This window comes from Idiotropiscis lumnitzeri, chromosome 17, assembly GCF_059441095.1.
Source record: "Idiotropiscis lumnitzeri isolate Australia: NSW breed Sydney's pygmy pipehorse chromosome 17, RoL_Ilum_1.0, whole genome shotgun sequence".
In the NCBI taxonomy this organism is placed as follows: domain Eukaryota; kingdom Metazoa; phylum Chordata; class Actinopteri; order Syngnathiformes; family Syngnathidae; genus Idiotropiscis; species Idiotropiscis lumnitzeri.
In genome coordinates this window covers 6524493-6544262 of record NC_142407.1, presented here as the reverse complement: position 1 = coordinate 6544262, position 19770 = coordinate 6524493, and the positions used below count along the sequence as shown (strand labels likewise).

At 41.6% G+C, this 19770-nt stretch overlaps 1 protein-coding gene across 2 annotated transcripts in view; it reads right to left on the bottom strand.

Annotated features, from left to right (window-relative positions):
- The window catches only part of mtus2a (microtubule associated tumor suppressor candidate 2a), a 39415-nt gene extending 20014 nt beyond the window's left edge, over positions 1-19401 (bottom strand). For both annotated transcript variants that reach the window (XM_088279249.1, XM_088279250.1), the window contains exons 1-4: positions 19288-19401; positions 5415-7688; positions 5044-5296; positions 2860-3108 (exon numbers count right to left, since the gene is read on the bottom strand). In XM_088279249.1, coding sequence (XP_088135375.1) covers positions 2860-3108; positions 5044-5296; positions 5415-7403 — 2491 coding nt within the window. In that variant the 5' untranslated portion in view covers positions 7404-7688; positions 19288-19401. The remainder of the gene's footprint in view (positions 1-2859; positions 3109-5043; positions 5297-5414; positions 7689-19287) is intronic.
- Positions 19402-19770: the final 369 nt, after the last annotated feature.

Below are 19770 nucleotides of genomic sequence, written 5' to 3'. Positions count from 1 at the left end.
GTCACAGAAGCGCTGTGAGCAAAATTGATTAGCTTAATTTCATGTGAGCGTTTGTTATCTTAATGATATTAGCCCGTCTTAACTTGATTTTATGTTAGCTTTTGTTATCTTGATTTTATGTTATTTTTTTGTTTGCTTGATTTAATGTTAGCGTTTATTAGCTTGATTTGACGTTTGCTTTTGTTAGCTTGATTTGATGTTTGCTTTTTTTTTTAAGCTTGATTTTACGGTCGAATGTCAGGTTACTGACAGGCATTAGTATAGAGTAATTTTTCTATAAATATTAATCAAAATGTATAAAAGACTCTTGAGATAAATGAACATGAACATGGTTGAAATTAAGTGCGAGCTCAGTCATCAACGCCGCCATGGCTGCCATGATACATTCTCTTCCACTTGCTGCCAACTGGCATCCATATCTAATCGGCCATCTCATTTGCTTCTCCTCTAGTGTGTATCTACTATATGCACACATGCGCCGTGGAAACCATCTGGTCACAGTGAGCTAGCATGAGTCACACGCCAGATCTTAGCTCTGAGCCGTGGCATCTGGGGTGCAACATCCACTCTCCTCTCGGTGCCAGACTCTCTACACCGCTTTCATTTCCCACTCCCATACTTCCTTCCCGGGACCCACTTCAACGTTACTTTATTATTGCCTAAAGAAGAGATTGACCGCAGTGCTATTGCTGTATTTGTTTAGTCTATTGAATTTCCATCATGCGAATGGGCCTTCATCTGCAGGGTTCACCCGTCACCCCCCACCTCTGAAATAGAAACTGTCAATCACAGCGGAATTAACAGCGTGTTCCCAGTGTACTTGACATGCATGGACGCATCGCTCGTGCTCACACACCCTGAAACACCTTGGGGATGTCTGCGCTAGGACGACGACAGGATTGCGTTAATGGCTAATCAATGTTCGGCAATAACATATAACTGCACAGTTGATAGACTGTAATACTTACAGAGAGCTCTATATGCAAACACAGTTTGTGAAGCGCATTTGATTACTTTTCCTGCCGGTGATCTATAACGCATGTACAATGTGCCCGAGGGGTCCAGAGCAGAGCGTTCAGCATGTCCAACCAAATGGTTTTGTGACAGTTTCGATCATCTAGTACTGCTGGACTAAACAATCGACTAAACCATCAAAACCTATCGGCAGCATTGAGCTCCATTGTCACGGTGTTTTGCTATCTTCACATTTATAAAAAAAAAAAACAACAACTTTATCTTCAAAGTGGCCACTAGGAGGTGGCAGAAATAAAATATTAAAACAAAATGTGGACATTTTTTTCATTCATCTCAGCAGGTTAATCAGCTTTGATCGTGGGGGACTTAAACTCATGGAATCGTCCTGTAACCCATATTACCGAGACTTGGCAACCCTTGCCTCCAAATCGCTCTATTCCTTCATGATTGCGCCTTTCTGGATCATCCAGAGCCCAAATTGGAACTCTTTTTCTGTGGATCAATCGTGCGAATGAGCAACTGAGCCTGGTTTCTATTCTCTTTGTTTCAGAACGACTTTCTGGGTAGGTACAACTCCCCTGACTAACGCTGGAAGGATGTGTGAAAACTCATCTGTCAATCTGACTGCTCTTTGATGGGATTTCGGTGTGTGCCGTGAGGGGGAACAATGACTGCGTGACGAGTGGAATAAGGTATTGCTAACACACGCACACGCACATGGAAACAGTATCAAAAGAAGCCCCTGGTAGCTAGAAACCATGATTACTAATGCAAAGTTCTCCTTCTAATCGTCATGTTGCTCACTTTGTAGCTCATTATTTCCCACAACACTTTGTGCTACATGCAGATTTTACAGTGCAATTATTTATAGTCGGAATTGTCATAATCCCAAATTTATCTAGTCATGTTAAGGATGGTGAGTAAATTCTGAGGCTTGTGCGATTGTTCTTGTCTGTCAGAACATGAATATGTCGTCTTCTTTTCTGGTACAGAGATGCAGAATTCTTCCTCTTCTTTTCCTTATGGTAAAGAAAGGGCCTCCCCCCACATTGGCACAGAGCTTGCACTCATGATCAACCAATGGGAGGGCGACAGGAAAGATGAAACAAGTGCTCAAGGGAAAGGATGGAGAAGCGGGATTACGTAACAGGGAACGTGACGTACACGAGAGCTGAGGCGCTTACGTCAGCTGTAACTGGGAGAGAACGAGCAAGCATGCTATGTAGGTCACATTAAAAACGCATGCAGTTTTTCCAAATTCAGCCAACTGACCTGACCAGCATACGCTTCGTGTCCTGGAATGTTATGGTTCTGCACATTTAATGCAGCAGCATAAAACATGAGTAGGCAATTTTCTTAGAAAATGATTGAATACATCTGCGCAATCATTTAAAACGAAAATATTGTTCTAAAACACACTGTATGGTTAGTATCAATGTTCTTTCTTGCTTTGAATTCAATCAGCACAGTTGAAGAACGTCAGTCGCTCAAAACTCTCAACCGATGGGTCGAATACTCGACACGATAAGACCTCATGAAAATGGGTTAAAAGATGTTAAGAAGAAAGCTTTAGCTGTAAATACGACATAATGAATGTGGATGGGGAATGTTTATGCAAATGAGGCATGAAAGGGGTAATGAAAACAAGATGGTGATGATAATGACACTCTCGTGTAGTGATAAAGCTGGCAGCTAATGTAACCCGCAGTGGTTCACCACAAGGCTGGAGAAATGAGGAAGTGCACAAAGGCATTTTGTTCTACCACTGTTGGGGATCTGATTCTACCTTCATATTTGTAAACACAACCTCATACCGCCATTTTATGTCAGCGCAATTTATGCAGAACAGACCCGAAAATCAAGGTTGGAAATGTCAAGACTTACGGTGAGCCATCCTACTCGGGTCACTCTGTGCGCTGTTGGCGGAGTGTGCGGAGGAAACAGAGGACACGCTAGAACTCCTGACGAAGCCAAACGCTGCCAAGCGGCCCACGGGTAGTCGGGTGGAGCTGAAGCCAGAGGCGCGAAGGCCTGACTGGCTTGCTTTGGGAAGCAGGGACCTGGAGGTCATGACCTGCGCCTGTGCTGGTCCTGGAGCCTCGGGCGCATGAAGCGTGAAAACCTCATCGTCAGCTACAATAACAAACGAATAAAAACAACAACAACAAAACAACAAAGTTTGTTAAATAGGTTTTCAAACGGTTTGTTAAATAAAAGCAGAGATATACAGTAGAGACATTCACCGACATTTTTATTCAATTAACAAAATTGTGCTCAACCTTTGAAAACCTTTAACAAGACATATGTGCTTTTTCTCTCGTCTGATATCTGTACAATTATTTTTCGGTACCCGAAATAAAAGTGCTGCGGTACTCTTTTAAAGTCTTCCAATCGAGACATATACCGACCAAACCACACTTTGTCAAGCAGAAATTGGGCATTATTAAGCAGTGTGTACATATTTCCAGACGGCTAATACTGCATAGCTACGATATTTATTTCCAGTACAATCGTTCATCATTCTGTGCTGAATTTTGCTCTCCGCGGGCTTCTCTGTGTTACTCTGCTCACTCCACAATTTCAAAAATTACAAATGCTGCACACTGCCACTTTTGGCTTTGTGTGGTCCTCCTTGCAGGCTCAATTAATGCCGAGGATTTTATCTAATGCCGACATTGTCGCTGGGTTTAAAATGCATGGGGCAATTTGTGACTGAGCTTGTTTTGACAATAAATCCTTCAGTCAAGTCAATCAATCAGGAAAATACAATGAGGCAGGCAAAATAAAATCTGTAATTTATTTGGGACACACACACACTCTTTTGGTCCTTGCAAGGTCTAGAATAGGTGTGAAAGGTTATCCCATGCTGGCAGCAGAGATAAGGCAGGAAGCCCTCTTTTCTTCTGAAGTTGCCGCAATTGGCTACTGGGTACTGCAGAGCCCCCAACACATCAATCCATGAAGAAAAAACAGTTTATGGGTGAAAATGTGAGCTCTGTTTGTGTGGAGCTGTATTGTGAAAAAGTGGGGCGACTGGAGGCTGAAGCTGCTATCGCTGCTGCATCCCCTCTTTGCTCCTTGTCAGCCTCTTAGCCCATCGCTCTGAGCATGAGATTGAAGCTCACTGCTCTCGAATTTACAACTCTGCATCATTAAAGAAAAAGGCCACAATTTCCCACCAGTCCCTGTTTCTGCTCCTCCCCTTCAAGTGTATTGCAACAATAGATTCTGACAAATAACCACTTAAACCAGAACAGCATAAATCCTGCTCCGCCTGCTGCCGATTTGAAATCAGTCAATTTTCACATGATTCTGAAGAGGATGATGCAGGTCTGGTAATATGTCAATGGGAACTTAATGCTGTACAAAATGTTAGATTGCATGCTGTGTTTGTAGGACTGGCAGCAGCAGGGGGGTGAGATGGATGCACGCAGGAAGATGACATTAATTAAGAGTTAATTAGAGTTCACTTCAAAGCTTGCGGATCCCAGAAGGCCAAGCAGCATGAATCAACTGAGATTATAATAAGAAGACGAGGCACATTATAGCACTATGCTAATAAAATTTCAATGTATAGATATCATATACATTTCTATCTCAGGATGTGTTGCACTACAAGCCTGTATTTCTACCTTCATTTTCACGTTATTAAACCCAGGGCGAGAGCAGTTTAAATATGTATGGAGGTGAGAAATGGAATTTCAACCCATCAGTAGGTAGAATGAGGAGCATATTTCTAGCTTCAGTGTAACGGCGACAGCCACTCTGCAACATAATTTGGACTGCAGGTGCCAGAGGTAGAAAGTGAGTGGGCTGAACTGGCAATTCACCTCGAGGAGGGTAAGTGTGAACCAGGTTGGGTATTTATTAATTTTGCTTCATAGACGTAGCTTCTTGGAGCAGGACATCTCTCCTGCATCTTGAAGCCCTCCAAACAGATCAACCCGAATTTGAGCGAATGCTTCTTAATGAGCTGCTTTCATCTCGAGCCAAATTTATCAAGCCATCTAGTCACTGCTGCAAAGGAATTTCTGGTAGTTAATTTTTTTTTTTGTTTGTTTGTTTTACCTGTGGTATTGTGGCTCTTCTGGTTGGATGCTGGGCAGACTTGTTGGATTGGTTGGCTGATTGTTGACCTCTGACTTTGACTTTGTCCTTTGCCCTTGACTGAGCCTGAAGGTGTCCTGTTCACAGCTCCCAGGCCTAAGCGCAGACCTCTGCCAGAGCGCAAGAGACTTCCACTCCCTCCGGGCTGAGCAGCTGTCCGAAGCTGTAGTGGGTCCTCTGCAGAACCTTCTTTAAAACTGGCTGATCTTGCGACCTGAAAATAATGGACACAATACCTTTATATTTGGTCTGTGGTCAGAAATAAAAATGAGAATCCCCTCCTCTAATCAAAAAATCAACAACTTGTATAACGTTGAGTACGGCATACCAACCTCTGAGTGTGCTCCATAGAATTCCCCCGTTTTGCTGGCCAGCTTTGGCGGCGCTGTATAGCTGTGTGTATGTGTTGGTGGGACAGTGTTTGTATGTCCCGAAGCCCGCATACTCCTACTCAGCAGTCCCGATGGGAAGATATTTGTTTGCATGTCTTTGTGGTACTTGTCGTAAAGCAAGTTGGAGGCACTGAGTACTGGGGTCCCTCTGGTTTCTTTTTCAGGCTTGAAGGGGTCTTTAGGAGTATCCTTGAAGGAACTAGATGTTGCACCTGCACTGTGTGTATATGTGGACAACCTTGCCGGTAAAGAAGATACCTGATAAGGTCCGTCAGCAGCCTGAGGCTTCAGCTGAGGATTTTTACGAATGTAAGTGATGATTTTTGGGCGGACTCCTTTAGGTTTGAGTTTTAGTGAAGGAGAGCTCTCTTTGGGGCTTGAGTTATGGCTTGAATTGGGGGTGCTTTGCTGGTTGTTTAGAGGCGCTTTGGGGATTGCGGTTGGATTTATGTGGGTTGTAACTGGTGCTCTCATGCGCGCACCATTGTGGCCCTGAGCTGATGGCTTTACATCAGGGCGGCCTCCTAATGGGGTGTTTTGCAGGCCTCTATGTGCATCCTTAGAGATGAGGTGCAGTGAGGCTTGCCTGTTTGGTGAGCCCTGGGGTGTCCTGAGAGGGGAGTGAGGAGGTGTAAATGTCTTTTTAGGACTGGAGCAATTCCGTCTGTAGGTGAACTGAGACTGGGGTTGCTTCTCCATGGTGGAAGATTTGGAGGTGTTAGAAGTAGACTTTGTAATTGTTCCTGGCTGCTTTTCCACTGACAAATCTTCCATTTTGGCTGCCTGGTTGGGCAGTCTGGATTGGAAGACTCCGTATGTGTTGTACAGATGTGAAAAATCGGATGGTTCACGTAAAGATGATTTTGTAAGCTTTTTGTGAGCGTGGCTCGGTGAAACTGTTGTGGTATTGTTGGAGGGTGGTCGTCCAATTTCAGCACCCTGAGCACTAAACTCTGTTAAGTTTTGGCCTCGACCCATTTCTGACTGACACAGGGGTCTGACCAGTTGTTGCCTGGGTGGGAGAACCCTTTCCTCAAAACCAGCCCTTCTTCTTTGGCCCAGACCACTATCAGAGGATGATTCATTTTTGCACTGACTTTTCTCATCCTTTCCGTCATCCCGACTGTGGCATTGACCACGTTTGTCCTGATAACACATTGGTGCAGGGTTGTCATCTACTTGAGCTGTTCTCCTTAGAGCTTGGGCAGAGGTAGTGTTGTTGGCGTAACAAACGTTGGTCATAGAGCTGGGCAGACAGATAAATGTTTCACGTCTAGAATCCAGGGTGCTGGACAAACTTCCGGTGAGGTTGATTGTTGACAGATTGGAGATTAACGCATTTGTTTCCGACTTGGACTGCTTGAGCCCTCCTCTTCTTGTGTTGGTATTCTCTTCTTCAGTTAAGGCTGCCTCACAATCATCTTGCTCTGCACGATGACGTGTTTTCCTTCTCCACTCTTCTTTGTCCCTGTGAGTTCTGTTCTCCACTTTGTTGCTGTCATTGTCGTTCCTTCTCACTCCTGTTGAAGTAGAACTGGCCGTTGAACTGGAGGATATTGACATTGGACCCTCATCTTTACCTTCTCCTGCGCTTCCCCCATCTTCGTCTTCGTCATCGTCTTCATTTCTCAAGAATGTGCGTATGTCCGGACACTCCACTAGCTCGATCTCTCTGAGGCCAGGCTCTGAACAATGTTGCTCAGAGCCCCAGATTATCATCTTGTCGTGGGATTCACTTTGTGATACCAAAGGTGGGAGCGAGGTCGAAATGCACCCTGTGTCCTCTAACAATCCTCCTTGATCACTCAAAGAAGTTATTTGATTGGCGTTATCATCACCAGTGCATGGGAATTGGATTGGAGCTTTGTGTGTGATCTTTTCCGCTCTCTCAACAACCCCATGTCCCTTGAAACTAGTTGGGATGCTCATTTTGGAGTGTTTCTTTTGAGCGCTCAAAGATACCAGGCAGATATTTTAGTAATCCCAAAAGAAATTCGGGAGCCTGAGGCCATTGATCGACTTAGAAATGACTGTTTTCCCTCTCTGTTTTGTTGAGGTACGTTTTTGATGCTTTGATGTGGTCCTCCAAATATAGAGTTTGGTGAATTCTTTTTTTTTTTTTTTTTTTTTTTTTTACATCAGCTCACCGCTCGTCTCGCATTCCCTTTGAGCAAGCAAAGCAGTAAGGGATGACTGCATTCAGGACTCTTCAATCTGAAAGAAAAAAAAACACCTGTAAGACAACATGCTCCTTTCATTTTAAGAATAACCTCAAAAGCATTTTTTTTTAATTATATATTTTTCTGTGTGTGAAGTTTAAGGGAAAGACGATTTCAAAGAAAAGCTCATCATCATCAATTGTTGGTTGCATCAAGTAGTTTTGTTTTGTAACTCCTATGAGGGCAGTCAAAATCATTGTATGTCTAAAATGTAAAAGCAAGAATGTTATATTTTCAGGTCCAAGTCCATCATTTGTAATTCAGCTAATTATGTGTTGAAGCATGGTCACTGAGCGGCATGAAAGGACTGAGATGAATGAGAAGGGAAGCTCGGGCTGCACTGTTTGCTTGTTAGACTGGAATTACTCCGGGGATGACTTCGAGAGGTCAAGAGGAAGACGAAGAAGGGAGTAAAATGATTTGTAATGAGTGATTTTTTTCAAGAGGCAGTGAAATTAAAAAGACCTGGGACAAAACATTGTCAGGCGTCAAACGTATTTGTTTTGCATTCACGGTGTATTGTGTAACCGTGGCTGAGGTTCTGCATTCTGCAAGCAGGCGAAAACATGCTCGTGTTGAAGAGCAAAAGCAAAGCACCAGCTCAGCGCAGATAAATCCATATTGTTGTCCTGATCTCTACAGGGGGTTAACACACTCCTCAAGCACACCATATGGCTGATTCTACCACGAGTCGCTCATGTTCAACAACAGAACACAACAGAACGCCTGCTTTCTTTGCAACAAAAATACTAATATGCTTGTTAAAAATTTTTCAAAAATATTGACTTGCGTAAATAACCCTACCATTAGGTTAATGATAAAGACAATTTTAGTGAAGCTAACATGCATGTTTTTGGAATGTGGGAGGAAGCAAGAAAACCCAACAAGCAAGGGGAAATCATCGAAATGCTTCACGGAAAGGATGCAGCTGAGATTCAAAGCCAGAACTTTCTAACCACAAACCTACGCTGCTGTCCCTGCAATTACATGTTTTCCACTCCGTCCTCATGAATACTTGAGTAGCTTTCAAGTTTGCAAACTGAGCTCCTGCAGTTGTATGTACAGCAGGGGTATCAGTCCTCATTAGCAGGTGGCCTCTCTTCGTGTGACGCTGAGCGAACCCAAAAAAAGGACAGCAGCTTCTCTTTCTTATGGTCATTGTGAGGTTGCATTTGGTCAAATGTAGCAAGCAAAGTCATCTCAATAGAGAGTACAAATGAGAACGTTCAAGAGCTCATCATGTTGCAACTTGAATATGAGGTCTGGTATCCAACGAGCAGGGACGTTTAGTATGATGTGTAATAGGACAGTAATATCATGTGTATCATGTGCTTTAACTTCACATTCTACATTTTCTTTTTGTAACAAATGTTCTACCGTTCATTTCTGGCATTATACCAAGAACATCAACTGCTGCAAAATGAGGAGCAAATCAAGTCAATAGACAAGCGCGCAAACAAATTATAAGGCTTATGCTCTCTGCTCCACGCTGCCTCACTGCTAATATTTACCCTCAATTGGTGCACACAAACAAATGATTAGCTAATTACAAGAGCATACTCGGAAATAATTTGAAATGCCAGGGGAACAGAAGGGATACGTGAGAGAGTGCGCAAGTGCGTTTTGGAGAAAATTTACTGAGATGCCATCATATAAACATTTAAAAGACTTTCAATTGGAACAAGACATATTTCATAGTCTTTAAAATTTTGTTTTATATACATTTGTAACATGTACGGTTTATATATACATGGCACCAGGGCAAAAGTATTCCAAAACCTGGAGAGGTTTGAGATGAAGCCTACCTTCATTGACCTGAATCGTGTACTTCCCTATCACAAACTTAGAAGCATAGATTCAAAGAGCACTAAGGACGTCGGCCAGTCTCTTTATATGATTATGAATCACTAATAAAAAAAAAAACAGTTACTCTCCATTTATATCTTTAAAAAAATATACATTAACATGATGCAATCCAGTATGAATCAAAGTTACCTTTTTTCATTTCCTCCCATTTTGTTTGGTTTTAATGTGGATGAATAAAATAAGACCGACTGAGTATTCCCGGCCACGAGCATGAGGTGAGCAAGGTTTGTAAGAAAGATTTTCTTTGCTTTGCATGACACCTGAACCCTGCTTGGGAGAAACGTAAGATGCAAAACCAAAGCACAAAAGAGCAGTCCAGCTTCTGTTGGCATGGCAATATCATCCATGAAAACGACAGAATCCATCTATGGACTTTGGTGAGCGAGAAAGGTCAAGGCCAGAAAGAGACGGTCACTTCCGAAGGTTAGCGGGATGCTTTTAAACCGGCAGCTCATGCATACTGTAGTTTCTGCTGTGCATCAACCGTGACTCCCAATGCTACACAAACACACCTCACGGGTCCAAAAATAAATGAGCAAATACCTGCATTGTTAACAAGAGATACAGAGAGGCATGTCCTTTTTTGTAGTCAATAACCACATCCCTAATGCAATGAAAAACCAGAGGCAAAGCTCATCTAATCTCAGAAGTATCCAAGTTTAGTGAGTGCCTGGACTGTACGAGCTTCATGTCAACGCCCCTCAAAGGAACTAAAATAAAGCCAACAAGTTCATAGAACAGGAAATCAACACACTGCGTCTTGTCCTTGAAATGTTACTATTAAATTCAAGCAAGAATGGTTGTTAGTGGGAGATGATGTAGACATCATGAAGATCACAGGTGTCAAACTCATGGCCCGGGGGCCAGATCTGGCCCACAATCTCATTTCATGTGGCCCACGAAGGGCAAATTGTGTGCCTCATCTTCCTGTTTCTGGCACATTTTCTTCACTTTTAACAACATGGAGATGTGACATTGTGCCATTTATTTGTTACCAATCCTCCCCCTTTAAGATAAATTAAGAAATATTTGAACAAACAACTACCGGTACTTACTGGGTTCTGATTTCAAAACTGGCTTTCCATCAATTTGTTGTGTATATGTGATAATATAAGTCATAAATGCCCTCTGAGGGAAATAATAACCTGTGATGTGGCCCGTCCACAAAAATGAGTTTGACACCCATGATATAGATAATAATTACAGAGAAGAGTTGTGACAAGAAGGCTACAGCTCCGAATGGATGTTAATATTTCCATATATAGGAAGAGCTATAGAAGACTGTTTTTGAACAGATCACAAGAGCGGAGTGAACAAATTTCATGAAGGTAGCGTCCCTTATGGACTGCTAATGAGCACATAATAGCTCTCATTGAAAGGACAACACGCTTCCATATTATGTTGTGCTGTCTGAGTTATTATTACAGACATCCTTTAGAATGTTACTGGTGAATAAGATAAGCGATAGAACATGGTGTTTTTATTTTAGGTTTACATGAGAATCCCCAAGCTGAACAATCTCCGACTGTGCAGCACGACAACTGCTTGTGCACCGAGATGGAACAGTTTTGGATTTCCTTTGTTGGCATATCTGTAAGAATGAGAAGTGATTTGTGCTTTACTGTGTTTCCTCATAATCGCTTTGACTGCAGCCTCTTATAGTATACGTTTCCTGTGAAATCTGTCCTTTTGCCAAGTTGCTGTTCTGGCATAGCTGGAATGATGGTAGGGGAAGGGATGAATTTTGCAGGTAGCATCAGCAGCAGGAATTTGTGTAAGGTAATGCTGGGATTGTAAAGTTTTTTATTCGGTGGGTGCACTGATGTTCTTGTGGATCGAAGTATATTAATGCGCGCTGGCGTGGTGATGTCCCACTGACCTTCAGTCACGGCCACTCTTAATATGCCTCAAGATAAGGTCAAAGCTCTGTATGAAAAGGAAAATAGTACAGTAATTGGTCGAAAAAAGTATGTTGAAATGATACACATTGACGGCGAGACAGGCTTTGTATGCTACAGAGAAGCTACAGTGGCTGTAACAAGTTTAGGTTTTTGTGATTTAAAAAACAATTTTTTTTTTAAATATTTCTTAATTATATTACATATATATATATATATATATATATACATATATATATATATATATATATATATATATATATATATATATAACATCAATATATATTATTATATTATATTAATTAACATAATAAATAAAATAAAGCACAGATTTTCGAGCAAGCTTTTACTGATTTTTTTAATTTGTAGTCGCATCTTATGCCACAAACCTGCAGAGAGCTTCCACGGATTTCATTTTTCAAACGTAGTAGGAGAATTATCCAAAAGAATTTCCAGAGCATATTATTATTCTAACAACGCCATGGGGAAAAAGTACACACTTGAAATCTTCCAAACGCTTGTGGGAAAATGTGTTATTTGTCAATGAAACCAAGATTGAACTTGTTGGCCATCAATCCCCAAGTCTTTGACTAGCTTTCTTCTTTGTTTGTTTTTCATCTTTTACCGTCGTGCTGAACTGAGCGTAGAGATTAATAAATTGAGGGCACAGATTACTAAATTGAGGATACATAATACAGATTATCAATGCATATTAATGAATATTAAGGCCTCTGTCACGTTTAAACCACGATTCGGATTCATGTCGGATGCAGCTAAGAGATGCCTGTTGTTTCGCACAAAGCCAACCAACCACGACCAACGGGTGCTCACACACACACACACACGCACAGACACTCGCCTTCCCTCACCGCTTTTGTTGTGTGTCCACTAGCACATGTGGATATTACAGAAGTCATTTGTCTTTGGCACTCTGCTTTATTGCCCCCCCCCCCACACACACGCACACACGCACCCCCACACTGGAGAACAGACAGGTTCTACACAGCATGGTCCCAGGGGCAACCCCCGCTCTGCACACGTGAACACACTTATACGCTCACACTCCTGTCGCATCTCCTCTGTTTCATCCACATTCTCAATGTGTGAATTCCAGGAGAGTGAGGAAGAAGTGAAAGAGGCGACACAAATGCAAAAAGCGTTGACATGAGCATAACCAATAATTTATGGCTGTGGAGTGGTCGCACATGACATCATTAGATTTAGCGCTGTGCTTACATAAAAATGCAGTGTAGCAGTTATCCCTTGACAAACAGCTTCTCTGCTACTGCACATACAGTACAGTGTATTTGTGTGCTCGTAATTAATCTCTAATATCGTCCTTTTCATCTGTGTATAATTTTAGACCCTTTCCCATGGCTCAACTGTGTGTGAAACGTGTGTGTACACCAGCCAATTGATTCTAAATGAATTCTACACTACAAAACATGCTAGTCTTGTCATCAAATGCAGAAATTCCCTCCTTATACACATTGACTTTCTTTCATGTTCTTAAAATCCACCAGAAGGATCAAGCTTAATCATGCAGCCATTCTCCTCCAGTCTTCCCCATTCAGTTCTGCCAAACAGCGGAGAGGTAATCTTGAGGAAGACACAATAGCATTACTAAAGGGTACCTATGGATTTTTGTTGTTGTTGGGATGTAAAATAAACTGGCAGTGAAAGCGCATAAAAAGTATATGTTCAAACTGTCTAATGGTAAATATGATTTCCAAGGGATGATCGGCCTCAAAGAGAACATCAACATACACCGGAGGTGACATGAAATATGCAGACACAAATCCGAAGCAGGAGACTCCAGCATGACCTAATCGAGGTTCCATCGTTACCTAGTACTGTATTCCACTACCACTCCACCCAGAGATGATTCATTGAGCCCAGAAATGACCGCTAATAGCCATGTGGATGACTGAGCATGGGGATGATGTTCTGAAAAAGCTGAAGAGATGGTGGGGTGCACTGTTAACATTAGATATGAGTAGTGATGGGTGAATGAAGCTTCAAATCTGCTTCATGAAGCAGTTGTAGTATTTTTGGGCTCCAATAAATGCCACTCTCTGTTCAACATTGGGCTGAAAGCACACTGATTTGCCATTTTTTTTAAACCCTTTATTTAAAGCATCAGTGCCATCTACAGGACTCAAAAATACAACAAATGGTTCATGAAGCAAATTTTGAAGCTTCATTTTCCCATCACTAGATATTAGTGCAACTTGGACAGCAGTGATTAGCTGCTGTGTAGGCGTTGCTTCTTCTTGTTTTTTTTTTTATTGATTTATCTTCTTTTCACACTTAAAAAATAAGACTCATCTGTGACTTGTCTAATTATGCTCATTCGTCACTGAAGACATTGAACAAGTATTGCATTATTACAGTGGTTAACCTATTTTTTTATAACACAAGGAATGATCAAGTGTCACTAAATGTAACATAACCTTTTAAAAAGATTTTAAGATTGGCCACATTCTCTCGCCAACTCCTTCAAGTACAACAGAGGCTCCAATTCTTGACTCAGGTTGTCAAGTGGGGTTGTCTCTCAGCTTTCATATGACCATTGGAGCAAAATACTGAACGCCGTTATACATATCTGAATAAGGAGTCTTTTTTTTTTTTTTGTGTACCTTAAAGGTGGAAACGCGATTTACCATTTACTTCAGTCAAGTTAACATTTTACTACACATGCGCTTGACCTCACACCACCTAAAACTGGTTTATTTATTAATTTAATTATTTATTTATTAATGTATGTATGTATTTATATATTAATTTATTTATTGTGTGCAATAAATGTGGGGAATGTCACTGGGTAATTCTGAACACAGGCCCAGCTTCATTTCTAAAACCAAAAAAATGCCTCATCAATTCCTTTTTTTAGAATGATAATACATAGTTAATAAGAGAGATTGACATAATCAATCCCATTTTCATCCATGAAGAAACCCCAATAATCCACCCTGCCTTCCTCTCTCATTTCCCTCCTAGATATATTCTGATGCTCTTTTGTAGCCCAGGGGAATTCATTTGTCATCACAATGCAGGCTCTAACAGGATTTGGGGTCAGAGTGGGTGTTCATACCTTGATGAATGAGGAGAAAGTGGAAATCGGATCATCTGCAAGAAAAGCTGATTTATTTCCACGTTGCGCACAGGCGGGCAATGTCGCCTACCTGCTACAATGCATGAGAAAATACTCATGGACCAGTAACAGGATTTATTTGCTCAAGTGAGATGAAGAATTGCCATTGCTCATTCATGAGCATGCAGGCTCCGGCACAAAAGGTTTGACTCCTTGCCATTTACACGTCTGCTAAAAATAGCCCACTCATTAACACAATCAACACCTCTGAAATGGTAAAGCCATGAAGGACAGATTCAGTTAAAACATGCACAGTTTGTCGAGACGCCACCTACGCGCTCAGCCGGTGACCAGTGAGTGAGAGGAGACAAAGAAGAAAAGAAACCAATTTGACAGCGTGCACACAAACAACCGTTTTGATGAACAGGTCCTTATTCTTGATTGTTTTTTGTTTTTTTACGCGCTGCTTTTACCAAGTGTAGCAATTATTCCACTATCTACGTGTGTGAGGATAGACAGAAGGAAAAACAACAAAGAAAACAAAGAGAAATGACACCGGAATGGGCATTAATTAAAGCAAAAATAGATTGCAGTGTGTGAGCTCATGTCAGGTTAGTGTTTATGGATTTATCGAGCCCTGCACACCACAGACGGACCTAAAGCCCGACAGGGGTGTCATGGGGAGAAGTTGTCTGTTCCTGCACGGTGGCTCTGCATTGTTATTAGCAAAGCCCCTCCACCCTGGAGGAAAGCCATTAACCCTCACAGGAAGACACAAAGAAAATGAGAGAGGAGTTCAAATATAGTGTCAAGCGATTCCATAAATGCGCGGGGATTCTGTTTGGGATTGGGAGGAAGTTAGCCTTTGCCCACACAAACATCCCAAACAGTCAGACATAAAGCAGGAAATGTGCAGACAGCGTGGATAAAGAAGGCATAGACTCAGTAGTCTGAGTCACATCTTTTATTCTTAGAGAATAAAAAAACCTTGAACGACAGGTGCTGCAGAGAGAAAAAAAGAGTTTGCGGTAGAATTTTCTCTCAAGCCTTGTGATGTGCAAGTGAGTAAATGCAATGAGCAAGTGGCAATGAAGTACCGAGCGGGTGGGGGAGGGAGAGCTGCATGGTAAAATGATTGGTGAGAGGTGAAGGCAAATCATAGAGCCAGCTGAAGGTTTTGTTGTAATGATGGTAGGGAAGAAAAATATGGCCAAGGCTTCAACTGGCTGTCTGAAGAAAAGATGGCATGCGTTCATTGGAGTGGAGAAGGTGCCGCTATAAAAAGAAGCAAAGACTTTGAGAGGTGCACAGCTAACAAGACAGAATAATAAGATAAAAGAATAGAATACAAGAATAGTATTGCCTGTTGCGAGGGATGAACAAAAAAATGTGTCAAACCTGATTCCCCCCCCCCCCCCCCCCCCCGGAAATCGAAAATATGCTAATAAACATTCAAGCAACAGTTTCCATAAAAAATGGAAAATACAAAATCAAGAATAAAATGAATGAAGAACTACCTATATGTAAAAAAAAGACAGCAAATACTCTATACTGTTGTTTTAAGTTGTACTATCACCAAGTGTCAAGCTAAATCAAGTCAAATTTATTTCTATTGCCCTTAATCAAAGAAAAGACTCAAAGAGCTTCACATGCCCACAGTCTCCTGAACAAGGAAAAACTGAGGAAAACAAATCTTGGGAAAAAAAAGAAACCTTGAGAAGGGGCCGCAGGTGGGGGGGAGATCCCTTAGTTGGTCTTATATTGCCCTATTCTACACCATGAGTAGGCTTTGGATTTGGAACAATATGCCAATATACCAAAAAAATTGTATAAAATGAGATTTTGTACTTAACGTTGGTTTCTTGTTCACAGGTTTTGTGTTGCCTAGAAAAAAAATTGCGTGTGTGTACATTTTGTTGTTCGCACCCTTTTCCTTTGAGTAATGATAGCGAATCTAAAAATTAAATATATTGAGAGCGCATATTTTGTGCATCTTTAAAATAAGATGTTTGTGATGCATCTGGTGAGGAAGTGTGTGGTCCTCTGTGGCCCCTGAGTAACACTGATGAAAAATTGAGGCCTCCTCTAACATTTAAGTTGCTCATGACAAGTAGGTTTGGAGTTTGAATCTTTCATGAGTTGCGTTTTCTCCTGTGTCCTGTCGCTTTTCGAAAAACTAATAGCTTTTTACAACGATGCTTGAGTCAAAACGGTTGTTGTTAACCCTTGAAGAACTGGAATCTTGTGGCCTTCAAGTTATCCAAACAATCAGCAAGATTGTTGCAGACTTATACAAATCAATGTTTTAATACATGAAATTACGCATATTTGCTGACTTCTTAAGCCGACACGTGCACCATGTTAAATGTAAATCGTGTGCATGTGTGCGTGTATTTAAGTACACGGGTTGTAAGAAAGTGAGAGCAGCGGAGGCGTGATTCTCTGTGTTTAACCTCCTCATCTCGCGTCCTGCCTGTGGCTGTGGGGAGGAGCACAAGAGAACAAGCCACCTTCCAGACAAAGGCAGTTTGGAGTCTACGCATGCTCTACCTCAAACACACACGCGCACACGCACACTGTGTCTTTTCACTGTGCAAAAAAGAAAAAAAAAGCTTAGGAAAGTAATTACAGCCCTCTTTGTTGTTTCACACACATTTACAAATAATGTTGTCGCACATTTGAATCTACAACATATTTGCCAGCGCAGTATTGCAAGTATTTGCATTTTTTTTTTTCATCAAAGCAAAGTGGAAGAAAAAATGCACAGAAAAGTCTTAGGGTAACAATACAAAGTAAAAGAAGAGTCAATGTTGAAAGAATACTTGAATCAGGCAAACTATTATTATGAAATAGTAATGTTATAATTTTAAAAGGGAAAAACTCATGATTTGTCAAAAGTAAAGTCATGAAAATAAAGTTGAAATGTGATAATACCAATGCTGCAATATAACAATATTTTTTTATAATTTTATTTTGTATTAGTTTATTTTTTAATGTAACATAACAATTCATAGAATTGTATTCATAGAATTTGCATGGTGAATCTCTGGACTTAGTCCTAGATTGCTTCGTTTTGATTGCGTGTGAATTTTGACATATATGCATGAAAATTATTTTTTTAACATCTTTTTTCCTCATGGTTACAACATTATTACCTTAAAATGATGACCATTATCATTTTTCGCACATTTTTTTCTTATATTACATTATTTGGTATCTAACAAATTAAAAAAAGGTTTTGTTGTTACACCCGTGAATGGCGCATTGCAAAGCAACTTTCAAGGAACACGCAATCTACTCAGCTTTGGCGTTTGCTCACTGATCCGCAAAGGTTTGTTTACCCCACAATATGGCCGCCGGCTCAATTGGCGCCTCATTAGTCTCTATTTTTCCCTTGCACCTCCTCATCCTCTTCCCCTCGGTTCTGTCCCATAAAATGACCTTGAAGGTTACATCAATGTGCTGCACTCATGTACCCTGACAACATGTCTCACCTGCATAGTCACACGCGCACAAACGAGCGTGCATCGTATACATACTGCAAGGTGCTGAAGGCCCACACTCCCTACACCCTGGTGGCTTCCCTGGCAGAGATCTGCTGAATTGATCGTTGTTCAGACATTGTAGAGGTCAGACATAATGAATCAATCACGCATGTATCAGCATCCCCCGACAGTGCAAGCCAAGGCCACAGGCAACCAGGCTTTGATGCAGTGTCAAATCACATGTTAGCGTGCTCTGCTGATTTTGGCGAGATTAAACAAATAGCAAGGCTTTCAACGGGGGATACATTGACAACATGTAGTTGAAAACAACATCGGAACACACGCTTTCATTGTCATCTTTAGGACTGATTTGGATCAGATAGATCCGCAGTGTAAGAATTGGGCAAAAGCAGAAGTGCTAACGAGCACATGAGTGCCCTTCTTTGTGCACGCTTGCAGTTCAAGGACAACCTGACCGTCAGACAACACTCAATCAGGACAAGAGGCGGCCGGCTGTGGACGACATGCACTCAATGTGCTTACCTTTAGATGACCCAACCCCTCCCCTTCCTCTCCACATGCCCGCAGCATCAGCAGTATCAGCCTAAAACACACTTGATGCAAATGACTGAAAACTAAGTCAAAGCTGCTTTGGATTGGACATGGTTGCTTGTTTCTAGGAAAGCCCCTTGAATCATGACTTTAGAGACAAACCAAAATAGAAAGGTGTTCCCAAAAGAGAGCTGAATTATCCATGCCCGACGCATGCGAATTGAAAAACACTTTAATTGGGAAGAGTTAAATCAGCACCACACATTGTGTCACATTTTCTCTTTTCACATTTCAATTTCAACAAGCCAGGCCTTTTGTTTATACGTCCACAATGATGCTAGAGATTCCATTTAGTAACAACCCCCCACCCCACCCCCACTCGGCCAGGTGTCATCCAAGGGTGCAGTGGATCATGCCAGAGTTCGACCTCAAGCTCCGATAATCTACGCGTGATCATTAGCGACTTGACCTGCTGCATCCATCACAGCAGCCTGGCCTCGCGTCACTCCACTTTATAGTCCCGTCTGCGGCGCCACTTGCTCACATAAACACAAATACCACCCCCGCCCCCCTGGCCCACTTGTTTGAAAAAATAGAAATCAGTAAAAATACACATTCACGAATGCAAATTAGTCAGTCACAGGACACTGATTTGATGAACAAAATAATCAACACAGAGATTCTATTTTCAGGGCTTACCGTCATATGCACTGCCACCATAAACACGCGTGTGCCTCGCACTCTCCGTCCGTCTGGTTGAACTGGTACGAAGAGAGAGCGAGAGAGATGCTGCGGACAGGAGGAGGAGGAGCTGATGGTATCGATGCTGCAGCCACTCCTGGCAATGTGTCAGAGTGACAGATTTTCTGTCTCTGCACCACAGCGCCCTCTGCTGGATTTTATCCAGCGTAGACGATGAAGACAGAAATCTACTCCAGTTTCCCAACCTTTATTGAGCACGTACGTAACACACGTAAAGTGTTTCTGGCAGGAATATTAGATTTTAATTTTCTTCTTTATAGTTGTGATATTTCATTTTTATTCTCATATATAAAATCTTGGTCATTTTCATGATTCTCGAAATATTTTTTCTCCAGTGTGATCCCTATTATAGTCAAATTCTTTAGTTAATCATTTATTCCGGAAACCACTAGAGGGTGATGATGGTGAGACATTTTTTAA